The following is a 25,680-nucleotide window of genomic DNA, read 5'->3' on the forward strand; positions in this document are numbered from 1 at the left end:
GGGGGGCAGAGATGGAGGCAGAGGGAGAAGCAGGCTCCATGCAGGGAGCACCACATGGGACTCGATCCTGGGTCTCCAGGATCACGCCCTGGGCTGAAGGCAGCACTAAACTGCTGAGCCACCCAGGCTACCCTGACTTTACATAGTTATTTGAAAGCGTTTGCTCCTACAGATTTGTATGACCTCTGACAGCCTGAAGGGACATGGTATAGAATGCAGAACAGAAACGCGCAGGTGCCCGATAGGTGTTTTCTGAGATTCTCAGAGCACTGCCGCTATCCCCTCACCTGAATTCTTAAGGTGTTCAGGATGGAGGTGGGGTGTTAGATCTCTGTTAATGTCAAGCCCCCGTGGGTCACAGAAGCACCCCCACGGTGCCTTTCCCATGTCACCTGCCGCACCTCCCGCCGGTCAGCGCCCATCACTTCTGGCCTTGTGCCAGCCAGGGAACATGAGACCTGGTCCCCACAGGGCTGGGAGAGACTCCACACACAGTGCCCATTCTACCACTTTTCCCCATCCCTCCCTCCTTCCCTCCCTGTCTCCCCGCCCCCGATCTTTCTGAATTTTTTTCAAATTTATGCAGTGTCTTAATCTTCAGTAATAAACATCCCTAGCCTTTTTTTTTAAATTTTTAAAAAAGATTTTATTTATTTATTAGTGAAAGACACAAAGGAGAGAGAGAGGCAGAGACACAGGCAGAGGAAGAAGCAGGCTCCATGCAGGGAGCCTGATGTGGGACTCAATCCCAGGTCTCCAGGATCAGGCTCTGGGCTGAAGGCAGGCGCTAAACCGCTGAGCCACCCAGGGATTCCCTTTTTTTTTTTTTAACTAGGGATTAGTTTCACTTGATTTTATTAAAACAGTTCAGACCATGGAGGCAAACCAAAAGGACTTTGTTTCCATTTTATGTCGGTTGTAAGTTCCCGATGTTAACCTATAGGGGGTCAAAACATGCCTTCCTCGCTGGTATTTTGAAAGGAAGGAACGTGTCGTGGATAATGGGTACTGTTCTCTCATTTCTCCTAAATTACTTCAATGAGGGATCCCTGGGTGGCGCAGCGGTTTGGCGCCTGCCTTTGGCCCAGGGCGCGATCCTGGAGACCCGGGATCGAATCCCACGTCGGGCTCCCGGTGCATGGAGCCTGCTTCTCCCTCTGCCTGTGTCTCTGCCTCTCTCTCTCTCTCTGTGTGACTATCATAAAAAAAAAAAAATAAATAAATAAATAAATTACTTCAATGATTTCTCTTATCTCTTTGCGGGGTAGGATTCTTGAGGAGCCCTTGATACAGTCCTACTTGACTGTGTGCCAGAAACTTCACGAAACTATCTGCAGCATCACAAAAGACGAAAGACTTTATGAGCTGCTTGCCTTATCTGCTGAGATTGTTTGCAGAATTATTACACTTCAGCCTCTAGTGGTAAGTGGAACACACACGCACACCACGTCACACCCACGATACGTATGGAATTTCAAGTGATTCACAACAGAGATTGGCCAGTTCTAGGATGGTTAGAGGGACACGGAGTGGCTGATTCTGTCCTCAGAAATTTTGGGGCACCTGCCCCCTTGCTAGGTTCTGTTCTGTTCTGTGCATTGAGGATGGTTTGGGGTCAGAGCCTGCACCTTTGCCATCCTAGGGCTTCCGTTTGAGGCAGAGGGGCAGTGTGGGGGTCAGGGTACAGAACATCCACTGAATGGGTTAATCAAAGAGCAGTGCGGGTGGCTGGGAAGTCAGGCAAGGTATCCTAAAATGTGTGCCCCAAGTGCATGTCATGTGCGGTTGTTCCCACTTGACCTCATTTCCTGCATGCCATTCCTTAGATACGGCAGCAAAGTCCGCACCTCCCAAGTCCACACCTCTGTACCTTCCACGCAGGTGCATGCCCTCTCGAAGCAAGCCGTAGGGAGGCCCCAGTGCCCTATGCCCGCCCCCTCAACCCCCTCCACATGCCTCCCAGGGGGAACCGCCACCCAGACGCCTCAAGATTTTATATTTAGACTGACCAGTTTTTGGTTACACGTATTACGATTAAGAATCGTGACGTTCATGATAGGAAAGAATTCAGTATATATTTTAATTTTATTCCTTTTACTTTTTCTTTTTAAAATACCAAAGACACATTTTAAAATAACTCTTATTGGTGAGGCGATTGCTTTTTCCTGAAGCAGGTGTCATCTAAACCATTGCAGGCACATGCCCACTTCCAGATAAACTGTATTTTAGGAAATTTGTCGGTTTTCTAGGGCATATTTTCCTGCAGAAAAGTCTTCAATGTGGGTTGGAACCCCAGAGCAGTGTAACTTACATCATGGTAAAAATACTCTGCCCGTGTCATGAAAACAAAAAAGGTTTGCCGATCTAAAATTCAACAAAAGTGCATGATGCGTGTTCATACAGCTTCTGATTGGGTCCTGATGTTGAGGGTTAGCTGAATTGACGGGACACCTGATGACACCTGATGGAGAGAAGCAGGGAGCACACACGTGAGGCTTCCCGCCTAGATGGAGCTGCTCACGGACTGCCCGTCTCTGCCTTCCCTGTGCCGAGTGCAGGAGGTGCCGGGATGGGAAAGGCAAGGGCCCTCCTTGCAGCAGGGTCTCTGGGGGGCTGCCCAGGGGACACGCACCTGCAGCGCAGGGCACAGGTGGTAGGCTGGAGAGTCGCCGTGGTGCCCTGGGAACCGATGGCAGGGCTGGTGTGCCTACGGAGTGGGAACTGCCCTCCCCTGGTCAGGGAGGAGGAGCACCACTGTTCCCGAGGGCCAGTAAGGAACGGAGTGTGGCTGGGAAGGGGCCAAGGTCTAGAGCAGGCCAGGTCACAGGGAAAGCACACCATGCTGAAGCTTCGGGATCGTTCTAGAGGGATTCGTGCCATTCGGAGATGTTAGGCAAGTGCTAGGATGTCCAGTAGTCAGCTGAGAACTGCTGCCACTTCTCGCTGTCCGCTGACCCGGCATGCTGGCTGGGTACACCTGTGTCCACCCCTCCCCACGCATCTGGCGCCCTCCTGTTCCAGGCTGGGTTCCATCCCCTTCGTGTGCTTGAGAACACCTTGTGCTTTCCCTGCTTGGCACCTACTGTGGTTAAGGACTAGCTGCTTGCCTGTCTGTGGACTGTGGCCCGCCCCCTCGAAGCATCAGCTCCCACGGCAGGAAGGGTATCTCCTTGGCCACCAGGCAGGATGAAGGGCACAGGGTGGTCCTCAGGGAGCGTCCCTGGAAGGAGGAGTGGCTGCAGAGCCACCTGTGGGTCCTGACGCACGCCTGACTTGCCGGCCTCTGTTGAAGAAGGACGCACGCTAGCAGAACTGGGAGGACCCTCTCCGTGACCCCAGAGAAAACGGATTTTTCAGACGGGAAAAGGGAGTAGAGGAAGCCTCATGGAAGAAAGCATGGGCCTTGGGTTTACCTCTGGCCCACGGTGGGCCGTCCCCGCAGCCAAGGAGCAGGGGTTTGCATGGCGCACTGGTGGGGCTTCTCTGAGCTGCTGGAGGCTCTGCTGTTGGGGCCTCCTTTCCCAGCCATTTGGAGAAGGTGGGCTGGCGTGCTCTACGTGGCGGGCGTGATCTGCTCACTGGTAAGGCAGGGTGCCCCCTCCCCCCTGCTGTCCCTGTGCTAGAGCAGTTCACAGGGGTGGAGTGCTTATCCTCCCCCAACCTTGGCCCCACTTTGCCCGACCTGCCTGCTCTCAGAGCGAACCCACAGAGTCCAGGGAAATCAGGCACCTTGAGATGCAGGCGAGGCCCGGGTCCTGAACGCATTCGTGTGACTCAGAGGTTGCTACTTCTTGGGCTCCTGCCAAGAATCCGGAAGGGAGAACAGTGTCTCCAGAATGGCCTGAGTCGTGGCTTGGGGACCTTAACACACACACCCCTCTCCTGCCACAGCAGGATTCGGCCGAGGGCCTGGGAAAGGAAGCCAGGAGGAATTCTGTGCATGCGGTGTTCCAGGGGACCATCATCAACACCAGAGCTTGGCTGCAGAGCGTTTTTCGGGAGCGTATCTTCAATATCATTGGTGCCAGGGCAGTTCTCACCTTCAGATACACAGATGAAATCAAGGTAAAGCTCTGCTGGGCTGAGATGCTGCCCGGAGGGGTCTGAGCAGGGATGCGACGTGCTGGCCCGGGGCCCATGGTCCACCTGCAGGATTGGAGATGCGGTGCTGGTCACGCTGCCCACAGGCCCCCTCCCCGTGACAGGCCCCATAGGAAGGGTGGGCATGCAGGCCCTGTGGTGAGGCGCCTCCGGGCTGTGTCAGCAAGGAGAGTGGCCGGTAGGGATGGCTGAAAAGGTCAGGAAACTGTGGAGGCGAGAGGTACTTGAAGGGGAGACCGAGCACAAGGCATCTGAAGTCAAAGAAGAGAAAAACAGTCCTCAGAAAGGCTGGGAAGTTTCCAGAAGGAAGCTGGATGAGTAGGCCCGGGGCGGCTGTGGGGTCTGGCCCCCAGGGGTCACCTGGGTGGGAGCGGATGAGCTGCTCAGGCCGGAGGGTTGGGAAGGGTGTGTGCTGTAGGCTGGGGGGGTGCTTTACCTCCGCTGCTATTTTCTTTCTGCGTGCACCGGGATCATGCAGCAGAACGGCTGCGGTGTTCCAGATGCCTGCCCCAAGTGTTTTGAGGCCATGTGGTGGGGTACCTGCAACTTCTCTTGCGGGGGTTCTGCAGAGAAAGCGCTTCTTATAGAGAGAGCAGGAAAGAGATAGTGCAGCCGTTGAGCCTCAACAACGGGGGAGTCCACTCGAAGGATCATGGGTGTCATTGGGCCGTTCTTGCAACTTTATGGGTACGTTCAAAGGTTTTGGAGATAAAGCAAGGGGGAGACATGTTTTCAGAATAAAAACCAGCTACATGGTGGAAGGGCCATCCTGGCTGCCTGGTCCTGTCGGGGCCCTTCCTTTTTGAAGGCTGGGGTGGGTGGCTCTGACTTGCCACCGACACAGCTCACCAGGGACAAAGATGAGGTCAGAACCCAGGTACCCATCCCTCCTGGAACTACTGTTACAGTCTTTCCTTCTTTCTTTTTTTTTTTTTTTAAATAGAATTCACTGTGGCACTTAGTTGTTGCTGTGGCTGTCACTGACATGTGGGCTTTGCAGGTCTGGAGGCAGCTGATGAAGATAAACTTCCCCGTGGAGTATGGCTGGAAGGAGTCCTTGCTGGAGGACTTGGAAGGGAGAATCAAACAGGTACCAGAAATCGGGGTGTTCCTTTTGGGGAGTGCTTTGATGAAGCCAGACTGTTTGTAACCACCTAGATAGGAACGGTGCGTTTGGATGGACAGTGCTAGTGTGCACAGGGCGCGTGGTCGATGTGACCTTGCATTTTTTATCTAGCCTTACTGGTTTGACCAAAGATGGCATTCCAGCAAAGAAGAAGGGAACGGGGCCTTGCCACCAGGTGAACCCTAGGCATGGGGTGAGGGGGTGAAGCGCCCTCATCTGCAGTAGCTCCAAGTGGCCTGTTGATGACACAAGCCTCACTAAACCCAGCGACACATGGGGGAACAAAAATGTTCGTTTTTGGTTTTTTTTTTTTTTAAGATTTTATTTATTTATTCATGAGAGACACAGAGGGAGAGAGAGAGGCAGAGACACAGGCAGAGGGAGAAGCAGGCTCCATGCAGGGAGGCCAACGTGGGACTTGATCCCGGGGCTCCAGGATCACACACCGGGCCAAAGCCAGCACTAAACCGCTGAGCCACCCGGGCTGCCCAAAATGTTAGTTTTTAATTAAAGCTTATGACCGTAGGAAAATTAGGGTTTGTTTTTATAGGATATGAGACGTTAATGTGTAACTGTTAAGTAATGCTTTGTAGGAAAGTAGGAACAAGGGAAAATCACTTATTTTTCAAAGTTTACCTGTTTTTGCAAGCGGCGGGGCCAGCTGCTTATCCTGCAGAGCTGGAAGGGAGGCTCTGAATTGGGGCCTCGTCTGTGTGATGGGCACAAGTGGGGAGGGGCTGGGGGACACGGTCAGTGCGGGGTGGGAAGTGGAATCCCGGGGACCCGCCGCCATGTGGGGAAGGTGGAAATAAGGCGGGTGTCCTCATCGCCCGGAGTGTTGGGGTGCAGTTGCCAATGCGCTCTCTGCTCTTGCAGGAGAAGCCTTTCGACCAGATTTGTATCTTCTGTGGCCCCCAGTGGGATGCCAGGGGGCAGGAAGATAGTGTGTCAAAATGCTTCGAGAAGTGTGTCGTTGAAGCAGTGAGCGCAGCCAGCCAGGTGAGTGACCCCTCCCACCCGGGAGACACGGGGTTCGCAGTGGGGGTCTTCAGACATTGGGACCTGGGGGGGGCATGTGCCCGCTGGTCCTGAGCCCCGTTGGCAGCGCTGGGGTGGGCACCGGGTGTCCCCCTCCCGGCCCTGGAGGAAGGGTTCTGAAATTCGTTGCCCTTGACCGCCTCCCCGAGATGCTGCTCAGCTTCCCGCTGCTACAGGTAACGCGCCACAAATCCAAAATCCGGGTGACCTTGGCTGGGGTCACCAGTGCGCAGGTCCAGCGGGCCTGTGGTTCCGCGTCTGGGCGTTTGCTGGGCGGGTGTCGGCAGAACACTCCACAGGCTGACCGAACGGAAGAGAAACGTGTGAAGTTGAAAACGTTCTGGGAAATCACTTAGGGTTTTCTCTGCCGGGTGGGAAGGCCTTCTGCCCCAGGCTGCCTCTTAGGGACACCTCCTGGGACCGCGTGTGTGCTTTAGAGTTTTGTGGGGTATTTTTTTCTTCCACATTCATTTACCTTTTATTACAATATATTATTATAATTGTTCTATTTTGTTATTAGGAGTTTTTAATACATGAAATGACGTTATAGGCAGGTAGAAATAGTCTTACTACTTTTCCAATCCGGATGCCTCTGTGTCTTGTTCTCGAGAGGGTGTGACAAGAGCCTCCGGGGCAGACATCCTCGCCTTGCTCCTCATCTCAGGGGGGTGATGCCCTTGGTCCGTCGGCGGTGAGGGTGGCAGCAGCTGTGGGCTTCTCACGGAAGCCTTTCCTCAGGTGGAGCATGTTCCTTTTATTTGTGCTTTGTTGAGAGTTGTTATCATGAGATGGCATCGGATGTTGTCTGAAAGTTTTCTGCATCTCCGGAGACGATCCTATGTTGTCTTTTTCTTTTTTTCTTTTTTTTCCTCTCTTCCCTGGATACGATGTATCACAGTAACAAATTTCTCATCTTAAACCAACCTTGCCTCCCTGGGAAAAATCCCAGTTGGTCTTAGTATAATCCTTTTTATATGTTGCTGGATAAAACTTTGTTTTTTTTTCTTTCTCGGTATCAAAAAGTATCTCTTATAAACTAACCCTACCTTTTATTTTTATTCTATTTTATTTTTATTTATTATTATGTTTTTTTCTAACAAATTCCTGAAAATTTCTGTAAAAGCTTTGAACCCAAAGAAGGGGAGGACACTTTGTCACTTGGCCGGGGGACCCAGAAAGGAGAGTTAAAATACATGTGCTGTGTGTAGGCAGGCTTTCAAAAAGCCTATCACAGGTCAGAATTAGGGTTTACGACAGAGTCTATGCATATGAATTGTTTTACGCACATTACGTTTGGTGCTTTTTATGGTAAGTCCAGGGAAAAAACATGGGAAGTGACGGCGAGCCAGAAGGAGAGGGGGCATGGAGTGTGCGCGTGTCCGCATGGCCTGTGCACGCCTCTTTCTGCGTGTGTGCATATGTGTGCCCGCCTATCTCCACGTCTCTGCTGTTGGTCACGTGAGGAAACAGGAAGATCTTGGGGAAAACGAGGTATTTAGTCCTCAGGTTCCTTGAGGCTCTGTAGAATGAGCCACAGAGGATCCCTGGGGTGCTATTGGATGAGTGATTTACTTCCATTATTCAGAAGCAAACCAATTTAAAAAAAAAACCCTTCCTGCATTTCTCTCTGTCTCTGTCCCTTGTCTTACAGAATCAGACCAGTATTCTAGAGAGGATCTCTTACCACAACCTGCAGAATTTCGGCACCCTTGTGTCGGCTGTGATCACAAAGTCCTGGCCGAGGAACGAGGACGCCCCATGCTACCTGGATGAGGTCTTGAAGCACCTGCTCACATGTCCGGACATCAAGCATCTCTTCAAATTGTGCAGTACGTCCGTGGGGGTGCTGGGAACGCCAGCTCCGCCCGCTTGCCCGACCCCCGGGGGGGTGGGTGGCAGACTGTTCCACCTGATAGGACAGGTTGGTGTTCGACAAAGGAAGCAGACCCGAGGGAGGAACCCAGGGGACTCAGGATGTGCCGTCTGGTGAACGAGAGCCAGCCCCGAAAGCCACCATCCCCTGAATGCCAGCCATGCCCCAGCCACTGTGGCCACCCTGAGATGGCCCTGAAAGATCCCCGTCCTCCAGATGGGGCTGTGCTGTGTGACTTACCCAAGGTCTCGGGGATGCATGTTAAGGACTAAAATTCAAACCCAAGCCTGTCTGGCTGTAGAAACGGCTCTGTTATTCTGAGGTCAGCGTCAACGTCCGATCCAATGTTGACCTTTGAACAGAAGACCAAGTACCGTCTGTTTCTTCCGCCCCCACCCTCCGTGCCTGAGTGTTTCGGTGGGGGAGATAGATATCGCCCCAAAAACATTATATTCAAGTGTGTGTGTAAGTCGTCAGATTCAGATGTAGTGGAAAAGCACTGGATTCAGAATGAAAAATCCCAGTGAGATGATTTGCGGTCTCTGTTCCATCGGATGATGGGGACAAAAGCTGAGCTTGTTGCGTGCAAGTGTTGTGGTGGCGACAAAATAAGATCGTGGATGTGGGATTTTTATGTACATTATTGAAAGCTACCTGCTTGAAAAGGTTACGTTTGTGGGGTTTTTTTTAATCTTTAAATTTTAATGTTTTAAAAAAGATTTTATCTATTTATTCATCACAGACACAGAGAGAGAGGCAGAGACACAGGCAGAGGGAGAAGCAGGCTTCCTGCGGGGTGCCCAATGCAGGACTCGATCCCAGGACCCTGGGGTCACACCTTTGAGCAGAAACTCGACCGCTGAGCCACCCAGGCGCCCCTGTGTTTTTTTTTTTTAATTAATAGACACTTCTAGGGCAATTTCAGATTTACAGGAAAATTGAGCAGAGTGTACAGAGTTCCCGTATTTTTACCTGCCTGCCCCCCGCCACACATAGTTTCTCCTGCTCTTCATGTCTTGCTGTGTTGGGGGACATTGGTGACAACCGATGAGCCAATATGGGTACATGATTATTAACTGAACTCCACAGTTTGCGTTAGGGTTCCCTCTTGCATTAGGGTTCCACGCTCCGTGAGTCTGGACAAACGTATGACGTGTGTCCACCTTTGTGATATGCTACAGAATGTCCTGCACTGTCCTGTTCGTCCGTCCCCCCACCTCCCTGAAGCTCTGCCTTTCGCAGAATGTCGTATGGTGGGAGTCGTCCAGTCTGTGGCCTCTTCAGATGGGTTTGTTTCACTTAGAGATGTGCATTTAAGTCTCTTCCACATCTTGGGGCGCCTGCGTGGTGCGGCGGTTGAGCCTCTGCCTCTGGCCCAGGTCATGACCCCGGGGTCCTGGGACTGAGTCCTGCCCGCATCGAGTTCCCTGCCAGGAGCCTGCTTCTCCCTCTGCCTGTGTCTCTGCCTCTCTCTGTGTGGCTCTCATGAATAAACAAATAAATAAATCTTTAAAAGAAAAATAATATCCAGCCTGCTGAGTGGGGCGCAGGTTTTAAAACCCTAAGCAACATGGCTCTCTTGGCTGATTTCTGCCCTGGGAGGAGTCGTCTTCATGAACAAGGTCATCTGGGAAGCCTGCCAGGCACACGTAGAACCTAGTGAAGGGCGAAGCATGTCCAGAGACGCCCGGTGACCTTGAGTTGGCCTGTGTGGAAGTGGGGGCCCAACGGGGAGGCTGTTGGGGACCTCCGTGCTTTCCAGAGTCGGGGCGAGGGGCGGGCCCCCGCTGTTCTCACTCTGTTCTCCATCTGATCAGGAACCAACCAGAAGATATTAGCCAACATCACCGAGGACAGCAAGGAGCTGTTGGCTACCGGCAGCTCTGTGTTCATGAAAGTCGGCGAGGACCTCCTGCACGGCACCATTTTGGTCAGACACCTGGAGCTCATCGAGAAGCACACGGATCAGTTCCTGGGCATCTGGGAGTCGGGTACGTTTCCGAGTGGGCTCCAGCCGCAGGTCCGCGTGCGACGACTGCGCTGGCCCGGGGACTTCTTGGGGGGGTGACCTCTGTCATCTTCACGGTGAGCGGCTCTTCCCGTCAGTTAAGTGGAGACGGGATGGTTTCTAATCCCACGGAAACCGGTGAGAAACTGGTCAAAGGGTGACCCAGGAAGCGTCACCGTGTCCCTCTCCGTGGCCGTGAGCAGCTCCAAAGGGCCGTGAAGGGGATGGTGGCCACCCTTGGGAAGGCCCCGCTCCCACTTCCACTGGGTTACTCTTTCCTTCCAGAGAGAAAGAGTCTTTCATCCCTGGAGAATGAACACAACGTGGGGGAAGTGCTGGTCTGGAGAAAGGATGAGCTGAGCTCTCTGAAGAGGGAGAAGAAATGTGTGAGCAGTCTCCTGAGCATGTGCGAGAAGGTGAAACAGCTGGTCCAAGGTGATCCTCAGAGTTAACACGAACGACACCGAGGGGCCCCGGGGCCTCACGCCACACGGCAGCCTCGGGGCAGCAGAGTCCCCTTTGCTGTTTCTCCTGACGCCCCCCACCCCCCATGGCGCTCCGACACCCCTTCCCCGCTCGGGCTGGGGCATCCGCCCCCGTGGGACACGAGGGCTGGGCTCTCTGCGTCCCCTGCGCACACGGGCCCCTCAGCCGCCCCCACGCCTGCTCCAGCCAGGAACGTCTCCAGCAGATCGACGTTCAGGGATCCGTGATCCCGGCTGCGTACATGCACCATCCACAACCATATTCTTCTTCTGTTTCTCGCGCCAGCTGGGGTGTCTCTGGAGTTTAAATTCTCGCCTTCTCAAACGCTCTGCTCTCAGTGCAGCCCCCTGGCTCTTTATGGACTGTCTGGATTTCCTTGCCAAACAATCAGTTAGATCTTCCAGAAGGATCCTCCCTCGACTGGAAGGCTGTGGTTCTAGAACCTTCCTTCGGCATCCTAGGGGTTTCCTTCACATTTCTCCCGGACTAGATCTATTTCTCGGACCCTGCCCCCCGGCCCGGCTCTCTCACTCCTGCGTTTTAGTGCAATGAGTTCTCCGTCCCTCCCCTCCCCCCGAGAGAGGGAACAGATCTTGAACCTTTGCACCCCTAAGGATGTCTGCCCTCGACCAGGGTGACTGCCAGGCCAGGGGCGGAATTACAGCAGAAATCCTGCAGGTTCTCGAGTGCATTGCTGCATCGCCCCTGCACTGCTGAGGATCCAGATGCGATTCTCACCACCGGCCTGTGTGTGTGGCATGCGTTCCCTCTCTGGAAGCTCTCAGATCTTTCGGGTCTCCTGCTTCTGAAGCTTCAGGGGATGTATCCTCGGTGGGAGTCCTTTCCATCCACCATATTGGGCATGATGGGGAGGGTCCTTCTAGTCCAGGAATCCACGTCCTTGAGTCCTGGGCAATTCTCGAGAATTAGTTGAGTGGTTCGCCTTTCTCACATGGGACCGTGCGCCATTGGGTGCTGGGCCTCCTGGGGTGCAGTCGCTGGAACTTTCCTAAACTTCCTCTTCTGCTGCCCGTCTCTTTGGTTTTCGCTCTGCTGTTGGAGAAATTTCTGCAACATGACCTTCAGCCTTTCCACTGTTTTTCGTTTCACTTCACACTTGGGTCTGGTTTAGAAGAGGAACTTCTCTTGTTCTCTGAATGACCTTTTTTATGTTATCCTGTTCTTGCTCACAGCTGCAGTTGTCTTTTCTGAGAGTATTTGCATTTTTGGTTTAGAGGTGTTCCTTTTTTTTTTTTTTTTTTTAAGATTTATTTATTTGAGAGAGAGCAAGCGTGCAGGGGGAGGAGCAGAGGGAGAGGGAATCTCCAGCGGACTCCCCGCTGAGCAGGGAGCCTGACACAGGGCTCAATGGCACGACCCTGAGATCACAACTTGAGCTGAAACCCAGAGCGGGATGCTCAACCGACTGACGGCACCCCCCAGGTGCTCCTTGTCTTTTGTTCCCAGAGTTTCCTCTTTCCTCTATCTTTATGTTGCCATGTCTGCCTTTCACAGTAAAGATTGTCCATGTGGGTCTGGGCATCCTTTTTCTGTTTGGATGAAGAGAGGGGCCGGCAACCCTAGGGAAGACCCTAAGGGTGGTGCAGTGGGGCCTGCGGTGGACACGTGAGGTCCTCTCCCAAGGGCTGGCCAGCCCTGCGGTCCCCACGCTAGCAGCTGTCACTGGCCGGAGTGGAATGGGTGGCCGGCCCGCTACCTAGAATGGGGTGGGCATGAAAGTCTGACCTCTTCTCCAGCCTTTCCAGCCAGACCCTCCCCACTTCCTCAGCAGGTCCCACCTCCAGCGGCCGAGCAACCGCTGCATATGCCATCAGAGAACCCAGAGCCTTCCTGCTTCCCACCTCCCCACTGTGGGCTGGGGTCCACACCCTGGGGCCCAGCTCGGCCTTGGCCACCGGTGCACATCTGGGTTTTTACTGCTCCCTGCTCTAGCTGTGAACATCTTTTCTGCTCCTCCTAGCCCGGCCGGTTTATGACTTTTCTAAGACCAAGTCTGTGCTAGCACTGGAGCGCGGGATGTGGGGAGGGAGTGAGGCAGGCAGTGTCCACACTGCCATCTGCACCCAGAAGCGACTGTGCTTGCTTTGTTGTGAGAGTTCATGAACCAGCTCGGGGCAGGGAGACAGATGGGTTCTTAGTGAGGGAAATGGCCAGCAAGCGTGCTTATATGAGTTTTCTGATGAGCAGCAAGGACAGTACATACGGGGAAAGTAAAGTGAAATGGTGTCTCAAGCAGAGGTTTGACTTCTGATTTCCTTTGTGGTTTCAAAGTGGATCTGGAAAAGATGGTGGAGAAAAACTTGGAAGATCTGGGCAGTAAAAGACTGTGTGACGTTGTGACAGTGAGGCTGTCATCCAGCTCCCCGGACGTGAAGAGGACAGTGCATTACAACCTGAGTCCCCACATCCAAGAGATGGCCGAGAAGGTGGACCAGCTGAAGGACAGCCACATATTCCAGGTCTTCTGGGAAAACACCACGGAGGGGCTGAGAAAACCCGAGGAGGAGCTGGAACAACAGATTCTTCAGCTTGAGGAGGTGTATACATACCTGTATGTCCCTTGTTTCAAGAAGTTTATGAAACTGTATGAGGATCTGAGGTCAGGCAAGATCACCTTTCAGGAGGTCAACACTGTCTTCAAGGACTTTGTGAATAAATACAGCAACCTCACTTCCGACCTCCGGACCATGTGTGCCCTGGACCCCAGCGACCAGCAGGACTGGATCGAGGATCGCGTTGCGCAGATCCAGGAGTATCATCACCTGGACCAGGCTGTCAGCTCAGCCAAGGTCATCTTGGAGGTCAAGGAGAATTTGGGCCTGATTGGCAACTTCAGTATTCTGCACACTTTGTTACACTTTGTAAGTTATTTGCCAGGGACCCTCGGCGTGGAGGTGGGGGTTCCCATAGGCTCTCCAGATTCCGGGAGCCAGATAGGATAGGTTCACAGCCTTCCCCAAGAGTTGTCATTTGTGTCTCACCTGACGGTCTGACCGTGCCAAGGTCTTCATTTTTACCTGTTTATCAGTAGCGTGAGTGCTCCTGGCAAGTGAGCGTTTTCTCAGGTTGGCACGAGGGTTGAGAATTTGGGAACGGACAGTGACCCTCTTTCAGTAGCCAGGGATTTGGAAAGAGTAATCCGGTCTCAGCAGGTTAGAGACAGGCGGGAGAGGCCCCTCTGTTCACATCGGCTGGTGCTGGCGAGGAGCGGCCCACCGTAAGCCGTCTCGGCTACAGTGGAGGGGCGAGTCCTTTGCTTTGGTTCCTTCAGGCGAGCCTTTGCAAGGCGTCCCGTGACCTCTGTTACAATACAATATAATCACTTACGAAGACGATGCAAAGGTAGCACGAAATTTGGAATTGCACACACATAAGGTTGCATCCCAGCAGCGTGTTCTCAAGTAGGTCACCACTCTGGGCCTTTGTTTCAAAAGGCCCAGAGGAAAAGTAGGAAATAGGAAAAGTAACAAAATAGGAAAAGTAACAATATGCACCTGGCAAAATAGGAAAAGTAACAATATGCACCTGGCAAAATAGGAAAATAACAATAGGAAAAGTAGGAAAAATAGGAAAAGTAACAATATGCACCTGGCAAAGTTCTTACCTAAGTCGCTTCTCGGAATGCCAGGTACCGAGGCAGAGTAGTTACCGTGGATCGATGGGGAGATGGCAGTGGGGGCCTCTAGCATCCCAGCTCCTGGACAGGAGCTTCATGCACCTGCCTTTAGCTGCTGCAAGTCCAGGAGGGGCATGGACGGGGCCTTTGGGATGGTCAGTGCCTTTGCTCCCACCCCGGGGTTCCGGGTAACTGGGTCCAGCCCACAGTAGAGCTCTGTCTTGCAGACTGACAACTTTGACAAGTACCGCCACGAGAAGCTGGAGCGGATCAGCAGGGAGCTTATCAATGCCAAAAAGCTGCTGGAGGACATCAGTGAGACGCGGTCCCAGTGTCTGAAGGAGCTGGCCCTGAGGAAGGAGTTCATTAGCTGGGTCCGGGAGGCTCTTGGAGGTACAGCCGGTCTTTGAGGCTGCTGGGGGTCTGGAGAGGGTGCGCAGATGGCTCACGGGGTGGGTGGAGGGGTTCCTACACTTGCAGACAGGTCACGCGCTGTGTGATGATCAGGCATGTCTGCATCCCGTACGTGGGTGTTCAGTGTGTGCCTCATCGACTGTCAGCAGAACGTGCATGATGCGGGCCGTAGTATGTCTTATGTTCTGGCATAAAACCGATTTCCTTGGTTACTTTTCTTCCCCCACTCTGGAGGCTTGCTGGATACAGTTGGGGATCACATTCTTACAAATCTTGCCCCCTTCAGCTTTTTCCTCTGGTTGATTCTAACTGGAAAACGTATAAGCTCTTGTGCACAGAAGAGTTCTGATTACATCAGCTTCGTTAGTGTTATGTGCATTTCTTTTTTGGGGGGGAGGGCAAGAGCTTGGAAGGCTTTTCTGCCCTGTGGCCTAGGCGCCTCTGTCAGAGGGGTTGCATGGAGGGGAGCAGGAGGGGTAAGGTGGACGAAGCAGGAAAGGGGGCAGTGGCGGTGGCAGCATTGGTGTGCGGGGCAGGGCAGAGGGGGCGGCTCTCATCTGGAGCCTTGGTGCTCCCAAATGCCCACTTTGACATATATCCTTGGACTAGTAAGCAGCCCAAGGAGAATTATCTCCATTTCTTTATAGTTCACTGTCAACATAGTACTTACCAGCTGAGCCGGTTTCTTTTGGTATTAAATGGTGACGTTGCGTGGATTACATAAAACAAGTGCACGGAGGCCTCCTGCCGTGTCTGGATGTCCCTGTTGCTTCATAAGGCCAGGCATCCACCGCTGGTGTCAACATCGACAGCAGAAGAAAAAGCAGCCCTAGATTCATACTAAAAGCTGAAAGTGGATCAGACCCTAAAAACCCACCCCGTCCATTTCTAGCCTCGCTAAATGTGGTTGGAGGTCTGACGGGGAGCAGGGGGTCGTGCCGGAGCAGCCCGGGGCTCACCTGCGTGTCTTTGCCCCCAAGGCATCAACGAGCTGAAGGTGTTTGTGGACCTGGCCTCTATCTCGGCGGGGGAGAACGACATCGACGTGGACCGGGTGGCCTGCTTCCACGATGCCGTGCAGGGCTCCGCGTCGCTGCTGTATAAGCTGGACACGAGTGCAGGATTCAATGAGTTCATGATGCACCTCAAAGAAATGTGGAAGGCTCTGGAGAAAGATCCGCACCTGCCCCATAAACTGGTATGTCTTATTTCTGGCGTCACCCGAGCAGACAAGGCTGTGTATGGGGTCGCTGGGCACCACGAGGGGCAGGACTGCAGGTTACCCCACCTGTACAGCAGGTGTTCAAATGAGGTTTAAAACCTGTTTTCCGGGGGATCCCTGGGTGGCTCAGTGGTTTAGCACCTGCCTTTGGCCCAGGGCATGATCCTGGAGACCCGGGATGGAGTCCCACGTCAGGCTCCCAGCATGGAGCCTGCTTCTCCCTCTGCCTGTCTTTCTCTCTCTCTCTCTGTGTCTCTCATGAATAAAATTTTTAAAAAGTCTTAAAAAAAAAATCCACCAGTTTCCCTTCATATGTGTAGATGCTTCCTCTCCCTTGTGACATTAGAAAGAGGATTGAGAATTTCATGTAAATGAGAGCAACTTCCATCGTGCAAAATGCACATGGAAAGAAGACTGACGCAGGACCAGTGTTCTGTGCTGAATGGTGATAACTGTTATTTCATTCTGTGTATGTCTCTTTACCTTCCGTATTTCCTACAATTAGTATAATGTCTTAAAACAATCTCTACACCCAACATGGGGCTTTTGAATTGAGGCCCCTGAGATCCAGAGTCACACACACTCCACTGACTGAGCCAGCCAGCCACCCCTATAAATTAATTTTTTATCAGAAAAATGAATGAACATGCTAGTTTAAGTAAACTGTGCACCAGGGTCGGCGCAGACCCGTACTGCGTCACGTGGCTAGCATGCAGAGGCGATGTCTGGCCAGAGCCATCCAGGGGTGAGGGAGGGAAGGAGAGTTGATGGAAGGACCAGACAGAGGCGTCTCCATTTCTGCTGCTGGAGCTTAGGTCTGCACAGAAGGCCTTTGCTGTAGTTTCTCCCGAGTGCTTCTGGTTGGACGTGGGGTCCCCAGAAGCGCACTTAGAACGTGAGGCTGCATTGCCCAGCTCTACCCAGCATCCCCCTGGCCTGGGGGCCCAGCAGAACGAAGCTCTCCCACCGTCCTGTCCACGTGCCCCCAGGTGTTAGCCAGGCCAGTGGCCACTGGTGGGGAACACGGACCCACAGCCCGTCACATAAGAGCAACACTGTGGGACAGGGACTGCGAGGGGCAGCTGGGGAGGAGGGGCTCACCCCATGGGGAGCAGAGAGGAGGCACCACAGGAAGAAGAGAAGGAAGGTTGCTCACACTTTGGCCTGTTCCCCTCCCGTCCCAACAGCGTGACTCCGCCAGGAACTTGGAGTGGCTGAAAACCGTGAGGGAAAGCCACGGGTCAGTAGAACTCTCTTCCCTGTCACTGGCGACAGCCATCAACACCAAAGGCATCTATATGATTGGGGCCCCCACAGATGGCCAAAAGGTGAGCCGCCCTGCCTTCTGGCACAGCTGGCAGTGGTTGTGCAGGCTGCTGGAAATGGGGCGGGGGGGGGGGCCCTGCCTCTAGAGAAATGCCCTCTAAGCATGTGCGGCTCCACAGATCTCCCCAGACACGGTTCTGCAGTTGCTCCTGCCTGAAAGCCACGGAGACCATGAGGAGGTGCGAGTCTACTCTTTGGAACAGCTCAAGGAGCTTCTGAACAAATTAATGCTGATGTCTGGCAAGAAGGATCACGGCAATGTCCAAGTAGAGGTGTTCTCCAAGGTGAGGACTCGTCGGGGCGGAGCAAGGGTCTCGAGCTTGTGTTTGGGCCGAGGACTCTCGCAGCCCAGTGGCTGGAGGAAGTCAGAAGGACTTGAGTTTGGGTTAATTGATAGGAAGCGCTCTGCTTTAAGTGCATGGAACGAAGAGCTAGCAGGTCCGCAGAATGCAGTACCCCCATTCTTGACCCCAAGAGATGACCGAGCTCCGACAAGCCCTGTGGTCGGTGGTCCTTTGTTAAGGTGCACAGACAGAATTGTCCTCAGCCCTCAGGAAGGGACTTCTCTTGCTTCACTTACCCTGTAAGTCAGTGAGAACCCACAAAGACTAGAAGATGTAGACAGTCATTCTTCATCGGAATCAAAAGTGACCATGTTGATAAAGGAATACCATCGTACGTAAGAGACTCCAGACGTTGTGCTGTGTTCTTGTCTTTCAAGGGCGTTTGTACCTTATGATGACAGCCTTTACCCTTATCAGAGAGTCCCTCCTGGAAGCTGATTATGTAAATGGGGAAATAAGGTGTCTGGGATTACCCCGGGGCCCTCGAGGCCACACAGGGAATCAGTGGAAAGACGTGAACCCAAGTTCTTCAAATTAGAGATCAGTTCGTGTCATTCTAGATGGTTGTGTCCCCTCTGACATGGCCCTGTGATATCTCCCACCTGGTTCCATTTCCTACAGGTGTTCTCCAATGTGCAGAGGCTCGTCCAGTCCTTCATAAACCTTTACTGTGCCGGAAACATGCTGTTCAGGGCCTGGAAAGCTGAGGTGTACTGCTCCCCCCGGCACGGCGTCTCCCTTCGGATGGACTTCTGCTTGACGCTCATAAACCAGCTCAAGGGCACTGGGCCGGTGGTCGAGCTGTTGGAGGCCGTCAGCAGGCAGATGGAGGACTTCCTGGACCACTGGATAAGCTTCGTGGCAGAGAAGCGGGCCAAGCACTTTTATCTCAACTACTACACCGCCGAGCAGCTTGTGTACCTGAGCACACAGCTCAAGGAACAGAAGCCCAGCACTGCCGCCCTCACCATGCTGTCCTTCATCAAAGGCAACTGCACCCTGAGGGACGTCAAAGAGGCCCTCCGGGGGTCCAGTGGCAAGGCTGCCAGGCACCACGAGAGGACAGCGGCCGAGGGATTGAGGCAGGCGCTCCCGCATGAGTTCAGCCTGGTGGACAAGCTGCGGGCCATCCTGGAGCAGTCGATGGTGTGCATGAGTGCCTTCCTGCCCCACTGCCTGGACCTGGAGGCCCTCGGCCTCTATCTGGCCTCCCTGGCCCGCATGAACAGACACCCGGTGGAGCGGGACCTCCCCAAAGGCCTGCACGTCGGCCAGCCCAACCTCATCGTCTGTGGACACTCGGAGGTGCTGCCGGCGGCCCTGGCCATCTACAGGCACATGGAGAACGAACCCCTGCCCACCTTCGACGAGATGCTGCTCTGCACCCCGGGAACCACATTTGAGGAGGTGGCGCTGCTCCTGCGCCGCTGCCTGACCCCAGGCTCCAGGGGGCGCGGGATCTACAGCCTGCTGTATGCGGACCTGCTGAGCTACGAGGTGGCCTGCCAGGCGGAGACGCTCTTCCTGAACCTGTGCTTGCAGTCGCATCAGGGTGACTTCCAGCTGGTGATGATCTGCGACTCCCAGCGGGAACACTGCCACCTGCCCTCGGCCTTCAGCCAGCACAAAGTCCTTATCACCCCCCAGGCACCCCTCCAAGACATCCAGGCCTACCTGGCTAAGCATTTCCAGGTGCCCGAGAACATGCCGTCAGCCGCCGATGTGTTCCGGGACCGGATGTGCGTGGGGGTCGTGACCTCCAAGAGAGCTGGCGTTGGTAATGACAGCTCCGGGGTGGGTGGGCCCCCCGGGACCCAGGGACCCTCTGATAGCCCTTCCCCATCCAGCAGGGGCAACTCAGACGGAGCTTTCTGTAGGAGGGGGAACTGAGTCTCAGGGAGGTTTTGATCCTGCAAAGCTGTAAATCGGGGCCTGTGCTGGAACGGGACGCCCTTTCTCCCTGGGTTTCACGCTCTGGCGACTCCAGGGAGCCAAGCCACCCTCCTCTCAACAAGCTTCTCCAAAGCTCCTTCTCTCTTAAACTCTTTTGGCCACTTTCAGGTTGATACGGGTCTTGAGAGCCGAGAGAGGTGTGACTGCTTTGTCTTAGGAAGAAACAAATGTCCCTTGACTTCCCTTCTGTTCACTTTCTCGCGTTAACAGCACTACTCTCTCTGTACGGAAAAGCTGCACCTGTACCTGCTCTCCTCCCCCAGACGTGGGTGGCGCGGCCACTGCCCTCCCATTCAGATCCCACCATCCGTCCCAGCAAGGACAGTTGAGAGTTCAAGAGTACATTTTTTAACCATGATGTTATATTGCGTCAGTTCTGAATTTTGCACGGAGAAGTGACCTGTTCTAAATGTTTCTGGGGACGCCCGGGTGGCTCACTGGTTGAGCGTCTGCCTTCGGCTCAGGGCATGATCCCGAGATCCTGGGATCGAGTCCCGCATCGGGCTCCCCATAGGGAGCCTGCTTCTCCCTCTGCCTGTGTCTCTGCCTCTCTCTGTGTCTCTCATGAATAAATAAATAAAATCTTTAAAAAATAATAAAAATAATAATAAATCTTTCTGGATTCTCTTATTCCAAGTCCACAACCCTGGCACCTAATTTCCATATTTTATTTTTAAGATTTTGTTTATTTATTTGAGAGAGAGAGAGGAGGGAGCAGCAGAGAGAGAGAGAGAGAGAGAGAGAGAAGCAGACTCAGCGCTAAGCGCAGGGCTGGATGCGGGGCTCCATCCCAGAACCCCGAGATCATGACCTGAGCCGAAATCAAGAGCTGGATACTTAACTGACTGAGCCCCCCCCCCCGGCGCCCCCTAATTTCCCTGTTCTCATGTTACAGGAAAGTCTCTATATGTGGAGAGGTTACATAGCAAACTGGAAAGGAAGCTTAGAGACAAAGAAGTGCCCCTGAAAGTTATCCGACTCATCGACCCTCAGGTGGACGAGAAAAAAGTGCTGAGCTCCCTCCTGCCTTTCCTGAAGTCCTACTACCAGACGATGCCTGTGATCTTCCACTTTGATGTGACCTCTTCCGTGAGTGCCCCAGGTTGTCAGTTGAATGGCCGAGCCAGGGAGGACGCAGTCCCCACGTCCCACCCTGGCCCCTCCCTATATACAGAATTTCCTCTTTCTGCATGCGCCTCAGTATCACTCCGTCCAAGACCCTCGGGGTTGGATTGTGTCGCCGTCTGTGCAAGTGCTTACAGACCCATGTGATTCTGTCTCTAGGTGCAGACTGGACTTTGGGTGTTCATTTTCAAGCTCCTCATCCTGCGGTACTTAATGGATATAAATGGGAAAATATGGCTTCGGAACCCGCGCCACTTATACATCATTGAAATCCTGGAAACGACTCCAGCACTACCCAAGGCACCTTTAAGACGGGTGTGTACCCAGGGCCCTTTCACGTTTCTGTGCCCGTGCTCCCTGTTTCTGCCTCAGCGAAGCCGCTGGGCACTGTGTTTGTATAGATGAATCAGCCTTTACAATTACTCTTTAATAACGTCTTGAATAAAAATAAAAAACTTTTCTTGGGTAGGAGTATCTCAAGTTTGTAGCATTCATTTTGGGGTGGATGCCATTTGAGTGAAACGCCAGTGGTGCTCAAAGCACAGTAAATCCATCTGCTGGGCACACTCCGTCCTTCTTAATGCCAGCTGAGATGGGAAGGAGGCTTTTGCCATAGACACTTCTTAACAAAAGGGAGTCTTACACACACACGCATGCACATACCTGTACTTAGTAGAGATTTTGTTTCAGGAAGTTGGGTGGCAAAGACCTAACGGTTGTGCAGGTAGCTCCTGTGATATATCAACGTACAAAAGAGAGCAGCCCATGCACAAAGGAGTCTACAGGAATGAGTTTACAGAAAGTGGGTTCTCAAAAGGGTCTATCCAGTGTAGGTAACATGGAGGGTTAAAATGCAGAAGCTTTTTTTAGGAAATAACCAATGGGGGATCCCTGGGTGGCTCAGCGGTTTGGCGCCTGCCTTTGGCCCAGGGCGCAATCCTGGAGTCCCGGGATCGAGTCCCACATCGGGCTCCCGGCATGGAGCCTGCTTCTCCCTCCTCCTGTGTCTCTGCCTCTCTCTGTCTATCATGAATAAATAAATAAGTAAATAAATCTTAAAAATAAAAAAAGGAAATAACCAATGTAGTCATAACCATTTTATTCCTGTCTCCCCTTTCTAGAGCACACACACCCCCCAGTTCAATTTTCTGGACGTCTTCCCAAAAGTCACCTGCCGGCCTCCCAAAGAAGTGATAAACATGGAGCTGAATCCTGAAGAGAGCTACAATGATCCAGGGATGGATCTGACAGTGTTCCGTAGTGAGACTTTCCAGAGGCCTTACCAGTATTTGAAACGGTTCCACGAGAAAAAAAACCTCGACAACTTTCAGTACCAGGAAGGCTTTGTGGAAGGCACCCCTGAGGAATGCCTTCAGTATTTCCTGATTTACTGTGGGGTGATTGATCCATCCTGGTCAGAGCTACAGAACTTTGCCGGGTTCCTGAATTATCAGCTCAGAGATTGTGAGGCCTCTGTCTTCTGCAACTCACACGTGGTTGGAGACACACTGCAAGGTTTCAAGAACTTTGTGGTCACCTTCATGATCTTCATGGCAAGAGATTTTGCCACACCAACACTTCACACGAATGACCAAAGCCCAGGGAGGCACGCAGTCATCATGGACGGGGTCAGGGACGAAGACCTAGCCCCTTTCTCTCTCCGGAAGAGGTGGGAATCAGAGCCTCACCCGTACGTGTTCTTCAATGGTGACCACACGTCCATGACCTTCATAGGCTTCCACATCCAATCCAACAGGAATGCCAGCCTTGATGCCATTCATCCCTCCAGTGGAAGGGTGATCAAGAAAGACGTCATGGGGCAGAAACTGTACCAGGGGCTGTTGCTGCAGAGGGTACCTTTCAATGTTGACTTTGATCAGCTGCCCAGGCAAGAGAAACTTGCAAAGCTCTGCCTGGCATTGGGCATCCAGTGCCCCATAGACCCTGATGACACCTATGAGATCACAACGGACAATATGCTAAAGATCCTGGCCATCGAGATGCGGTTCCGGTGTGGGATCCCCGTCATCATCATGGGAGAGACTGGCTGTGGGAAAACCAGGCTCGTTAAATTCCTCAGTGACCTGCGATGTGGGAGCACCAAAGCTGAAACCATGAAGCTGGTCAAGGTCCACGGTGGAACCACTGCGGAGATGATCTATGCCAAAGTCCGGGAGGCAGAGAAACTAGCTCTCCTCAATAAGGAACAACATCAACTGGACACCATCTTGTTCTTCGATGAGGCCAATACAACGGAAGCCATAAGCTGTATCAAGGAAGTCCTGTGTGATCATACAGTGGACGGCCAGCCCCTGGTCAAGGACTCGGGCCTTCAAATCATAGCGGCCTGCAACCCTTACCGGAAGCACTCACAGGAGATGATCTGCCGTTTGGAGTCAGCCGGTTTGGGATACAGGGTCAGGGCAGCGGACACGGCAGAGAGGCTTGGCTCCATCCCCCTGAGGCAGCTGGTGTACCGAGTGCACGCTCTGCCGCCCAGCCTGATCCCGCTGGTGTGGGACTTCGGACAGCTGAATAACAATGCCGAGAAGCTCTACATCCAGCAGATCATGCAGAGGCTGGTGGGTTCCATCAGGATAGATGAAGATAAGACTCATGTGATCACAGAAGTGCTTTCCACCTCTCAGGGTTTCATGAGGACGAGAGTAAATGAGTGCAGCTTTGTCAGCCTCAGGGACGTAGAGCGCTGTGTCAGAGTGTTCAGATGGTTTTACAACCGCAGTGAGATGCTCCTGGCAAAGCTGGATTCCTTTCTCCGACAGTCCCATGTCAGCAAAAACAACTTTAAGAGAGATCCTGTCCTCTGGTCCCTGGTGCTGGCCCTTGGGGTGTGCTATCACGCCTCTTTAGAACAGAAGGAACCATATTGGAAAGACATCTGCGTGTTCTTTCCAGAACCATATAACGATAGCAAGGTGATCCTGGAGGAGATAACTCAAACTCAGGATCTTTTTCTAGATGGTGTGTCCTTAAGGAAAACCATTGCTAGGAACGCGGCTTTGAAGGAGAATGTCTTCATGATGGTTATCTGCATTGAGCTGAAGATTCCCCTCTTCCTAGTGGGGAAGCCTGGCAGCTCCAAATCTCTTGCTAAGACCGTCGTGGCAGATGCCATGCAAGGCCCAGCGGCTCACTCAGACCTCTTCCGGAGCCTAAAGCAGGTCCATCTGGTGTCATTCCAGTGCAGCCCACATTCTACCCCGCAAGGCATCATAAGCACGTTCAAGCAGTGTGCCCGCTTCCAGCAGGAGAAGGACCTATACCAGTACGTCTCCGTGGTGGTGTTGGATGAGGTTGGGCTGGCCGAAGACTCACCTAAAATGCCCCTGAAGGCTCTGCACCCACTGTTGGAATACGGGTGCATCGAAGACAATCCCGCCCCCCACAAAAAGGTTGGCTTCATAGGCATTTCCAACTGGGCCCTTGACCCTGCCAAGATGAACCGAGGTATTTTTGTGTCACGCGGCAGTCCCAACAAGAAAGAGCTCATAGAGAGCGCGAAGGGGATTTGCTCTTCAGAGCCCTTAGTTCAGAAAAGAGTCCAAGGGTTCTTTGCACCCTTTGCCAAAGCCTATGAAACAGTGTGTGAGAAGCAAGACAAGGAATTCTTTGGCCTTCGTGACTACTATAGCCTCATCAAGATGGTCTTTGCCAAGGCAAAGGCTTCTAACAAAGAGCCCTCCCCGCAAGATATTGCACAGGCTATCCTTCGGAACTTCAGTGGCAAAGATGACATCCATGCTCTGGACATTTTTACAGCCAATTTACCTGAGGCAAAGTGCTCGGAAGAAGTCAGCACCATGCAGCTGATCCAGCAGAACATGTACGGCGACCTTCAGACAGTGCCAGGCAGGGAGCTGGATGACTCTGAATCCCGCTACCTACTCGTGCTGACCAGAAACTACGCGGCCCTGCAGGTCCTGCAGCAGCAGATGTTCTTCAGTGAGAACCAGCAGCCAGAGATCATTTTTGGTTCCAGCTTTCCTAGGGACCAAGAGTACACCCAGGTCTGCAGGAACATCAACCGAGTGAAGATCTGCATGGAAACTGGCAAGATGGTGGTGCTGCTCAACCTGCAGAGCCTCTACGAGAGCCTCTACGATGCACTGAATCAGTACTACGTCTACCTCGGAGGCCAGAAGTACGTGGACCTTGGTCTGGGGACCCATCGGGTCAAATGTCGGGTTCACCCAGACTTCCGCTTGATAGTCATTGAAGAGAAAGATGTTGTCTACAAACACTTTCCCATCCCCCTCATTAACCGGCTGGAGAAACACTATCTGGATATCAACACCGTTTTGGAGAAATGGCAGAAAAGTATTGTGGAAGAGCTCAAGACCTGGGTGGAGAACTTTGTAGAGGTGAAAACAGAACAGTTTATAGCCACACACAAATACAGCCCTTCTGAAGTCTTCATTGGCTACCACCCTGACGCTTGTGCCTCAGTGGTGCTCCAGGTCACGCAGAGGCTAGGTCCCAACTTCCCGACTGATGAACTTTACCAGAAGGTGTCTCAGGAGGCCAAGCTGGTACTGCTGGGTTGTGCCACGCCAGATGCGGTGGTTCGGCTGGGTACTACCTCCCTGGGCCTGTTCACTGCACAATTCCTGTCTCGAGAATACTACCACAAGCAGCAACATAACTCCTTTGCAGACTTCCTTCAGGCTCAGCTTCACGCAGTGGATCTGGAACGCCGTGTCATCTTCACAGAGGTGATTATCTCTATAATTTTACCCTTGTCCTCTTTCATCTCAGAAGCCTTGAATCCCATTTCAAGAATTCAGGATTCTTTTCAAATCAGTGAACAGGAGTCACATATGGATATGGTGAGACTTTAGTTTCTCTTCATCAGGTGTGAGAAAACCCAAGTATTCGTGAAAATTGAATCAAAGCAAGTTTTAAGTGCCTGTTTCTGTGCAGAGGTCTGTGCTGATAGTAACATTATAAACAGCGTTTGCTTCAACAAACAAAGTGACACATTTGAGTACCGTGCTGAGGGCACCAAG

At 52.8% G+C, this 25,680-nt stretch overlaps 1 protein-coding gene across 5 annotated transcripts in view; it reads left to right on the plus strand.

Moving 5' to 3' along the window:
- RNF213 (ring finger protein 213) overlaps positions 1 to 25,680 on the plus strand; it is a 104,246-nt gene that overhangs the window by 37,855 nt on the left and 40,711 nt on the right. For 4 of the 5 annotated variants that reach the window (XM_072781914.1, XM_072781913.1, XM_072781912.1 and 1 more), the window contains 16 exons: positions 1,269 to 1,422; positions 3,892 to 4,065; positions 5,102 to 5,191; positions 6,104 to 6,226; positions 7,917 to 8,094; positions 9,956 to 10,129; positions 10,432 to 10,581; positions 12,925 to 13,514; positions 14,497 to 14,662; positions 15,664 to 15,881; positions 17,093 to 17,233; positions 17,351 to 17,515; positions 18,197 to 19,352; positions 20,424 to 20,617; positions 20,813 to 20,968; positions 21,775 to 25,386. In XM_072781914.1, the coding sequence (XP_072638015.1) occupies positions 1,269 to 1,422; positions 3,892 to 4,065; positions 5,102 to 5,191; positions 6,104 to 6,226; positions 7,917 to 8,094; positions 9,956 to 10,129; positions 10,432 to 10,581; positions 12,925 to 13,514; positions 14,497 to 14,662; positions 15,664 to 15,881; positions 17,093 to 17,233; positions 17,351 to 17,515; positions 18,197 to 19,352; positions 20,424 to 20,617; positions 20,813 to 20,968; positions 21,775 to 25,386 (7,441 nt within the window). The remainder of the gene's footprint in view (positions 1 to 1,268; positions 1,423 to 3,891; positions 4,066 to 5,101; positions 5,192 to 6,103; positions 6,227 to 7,916; positions 8,095 to 9,955; positions 10,130 to 10,431; positions 10,582 to 12,924; positions 13,515 to 14,496; positions 14,663 to 15,663; positions 15,882 to 17,092; positions 17,234 to 17,350; positions 17,516 to 18,196; positions 19,353 to 20,423; positions 20,618 to 20,812; positions 20,969 to 21,774; positions 25,387 to 25,680) is intronic. The other variant, XM_072781911.1, reaches the window with a different exon arrangement.

The sequence above is a fragment of the Canis lupus genome, chromosome 16, assembly GCF_048164855.1.
Source record: "Canis lupus baileyi chromosome 16, mCanLup2.hap1, whole genome shotgun sequence".
Lineage (NCBI taxonomy): Eukaryota > Metazoa > Chordata > Mammalia > Carnivora > Canidae > Canis > Canis lupus.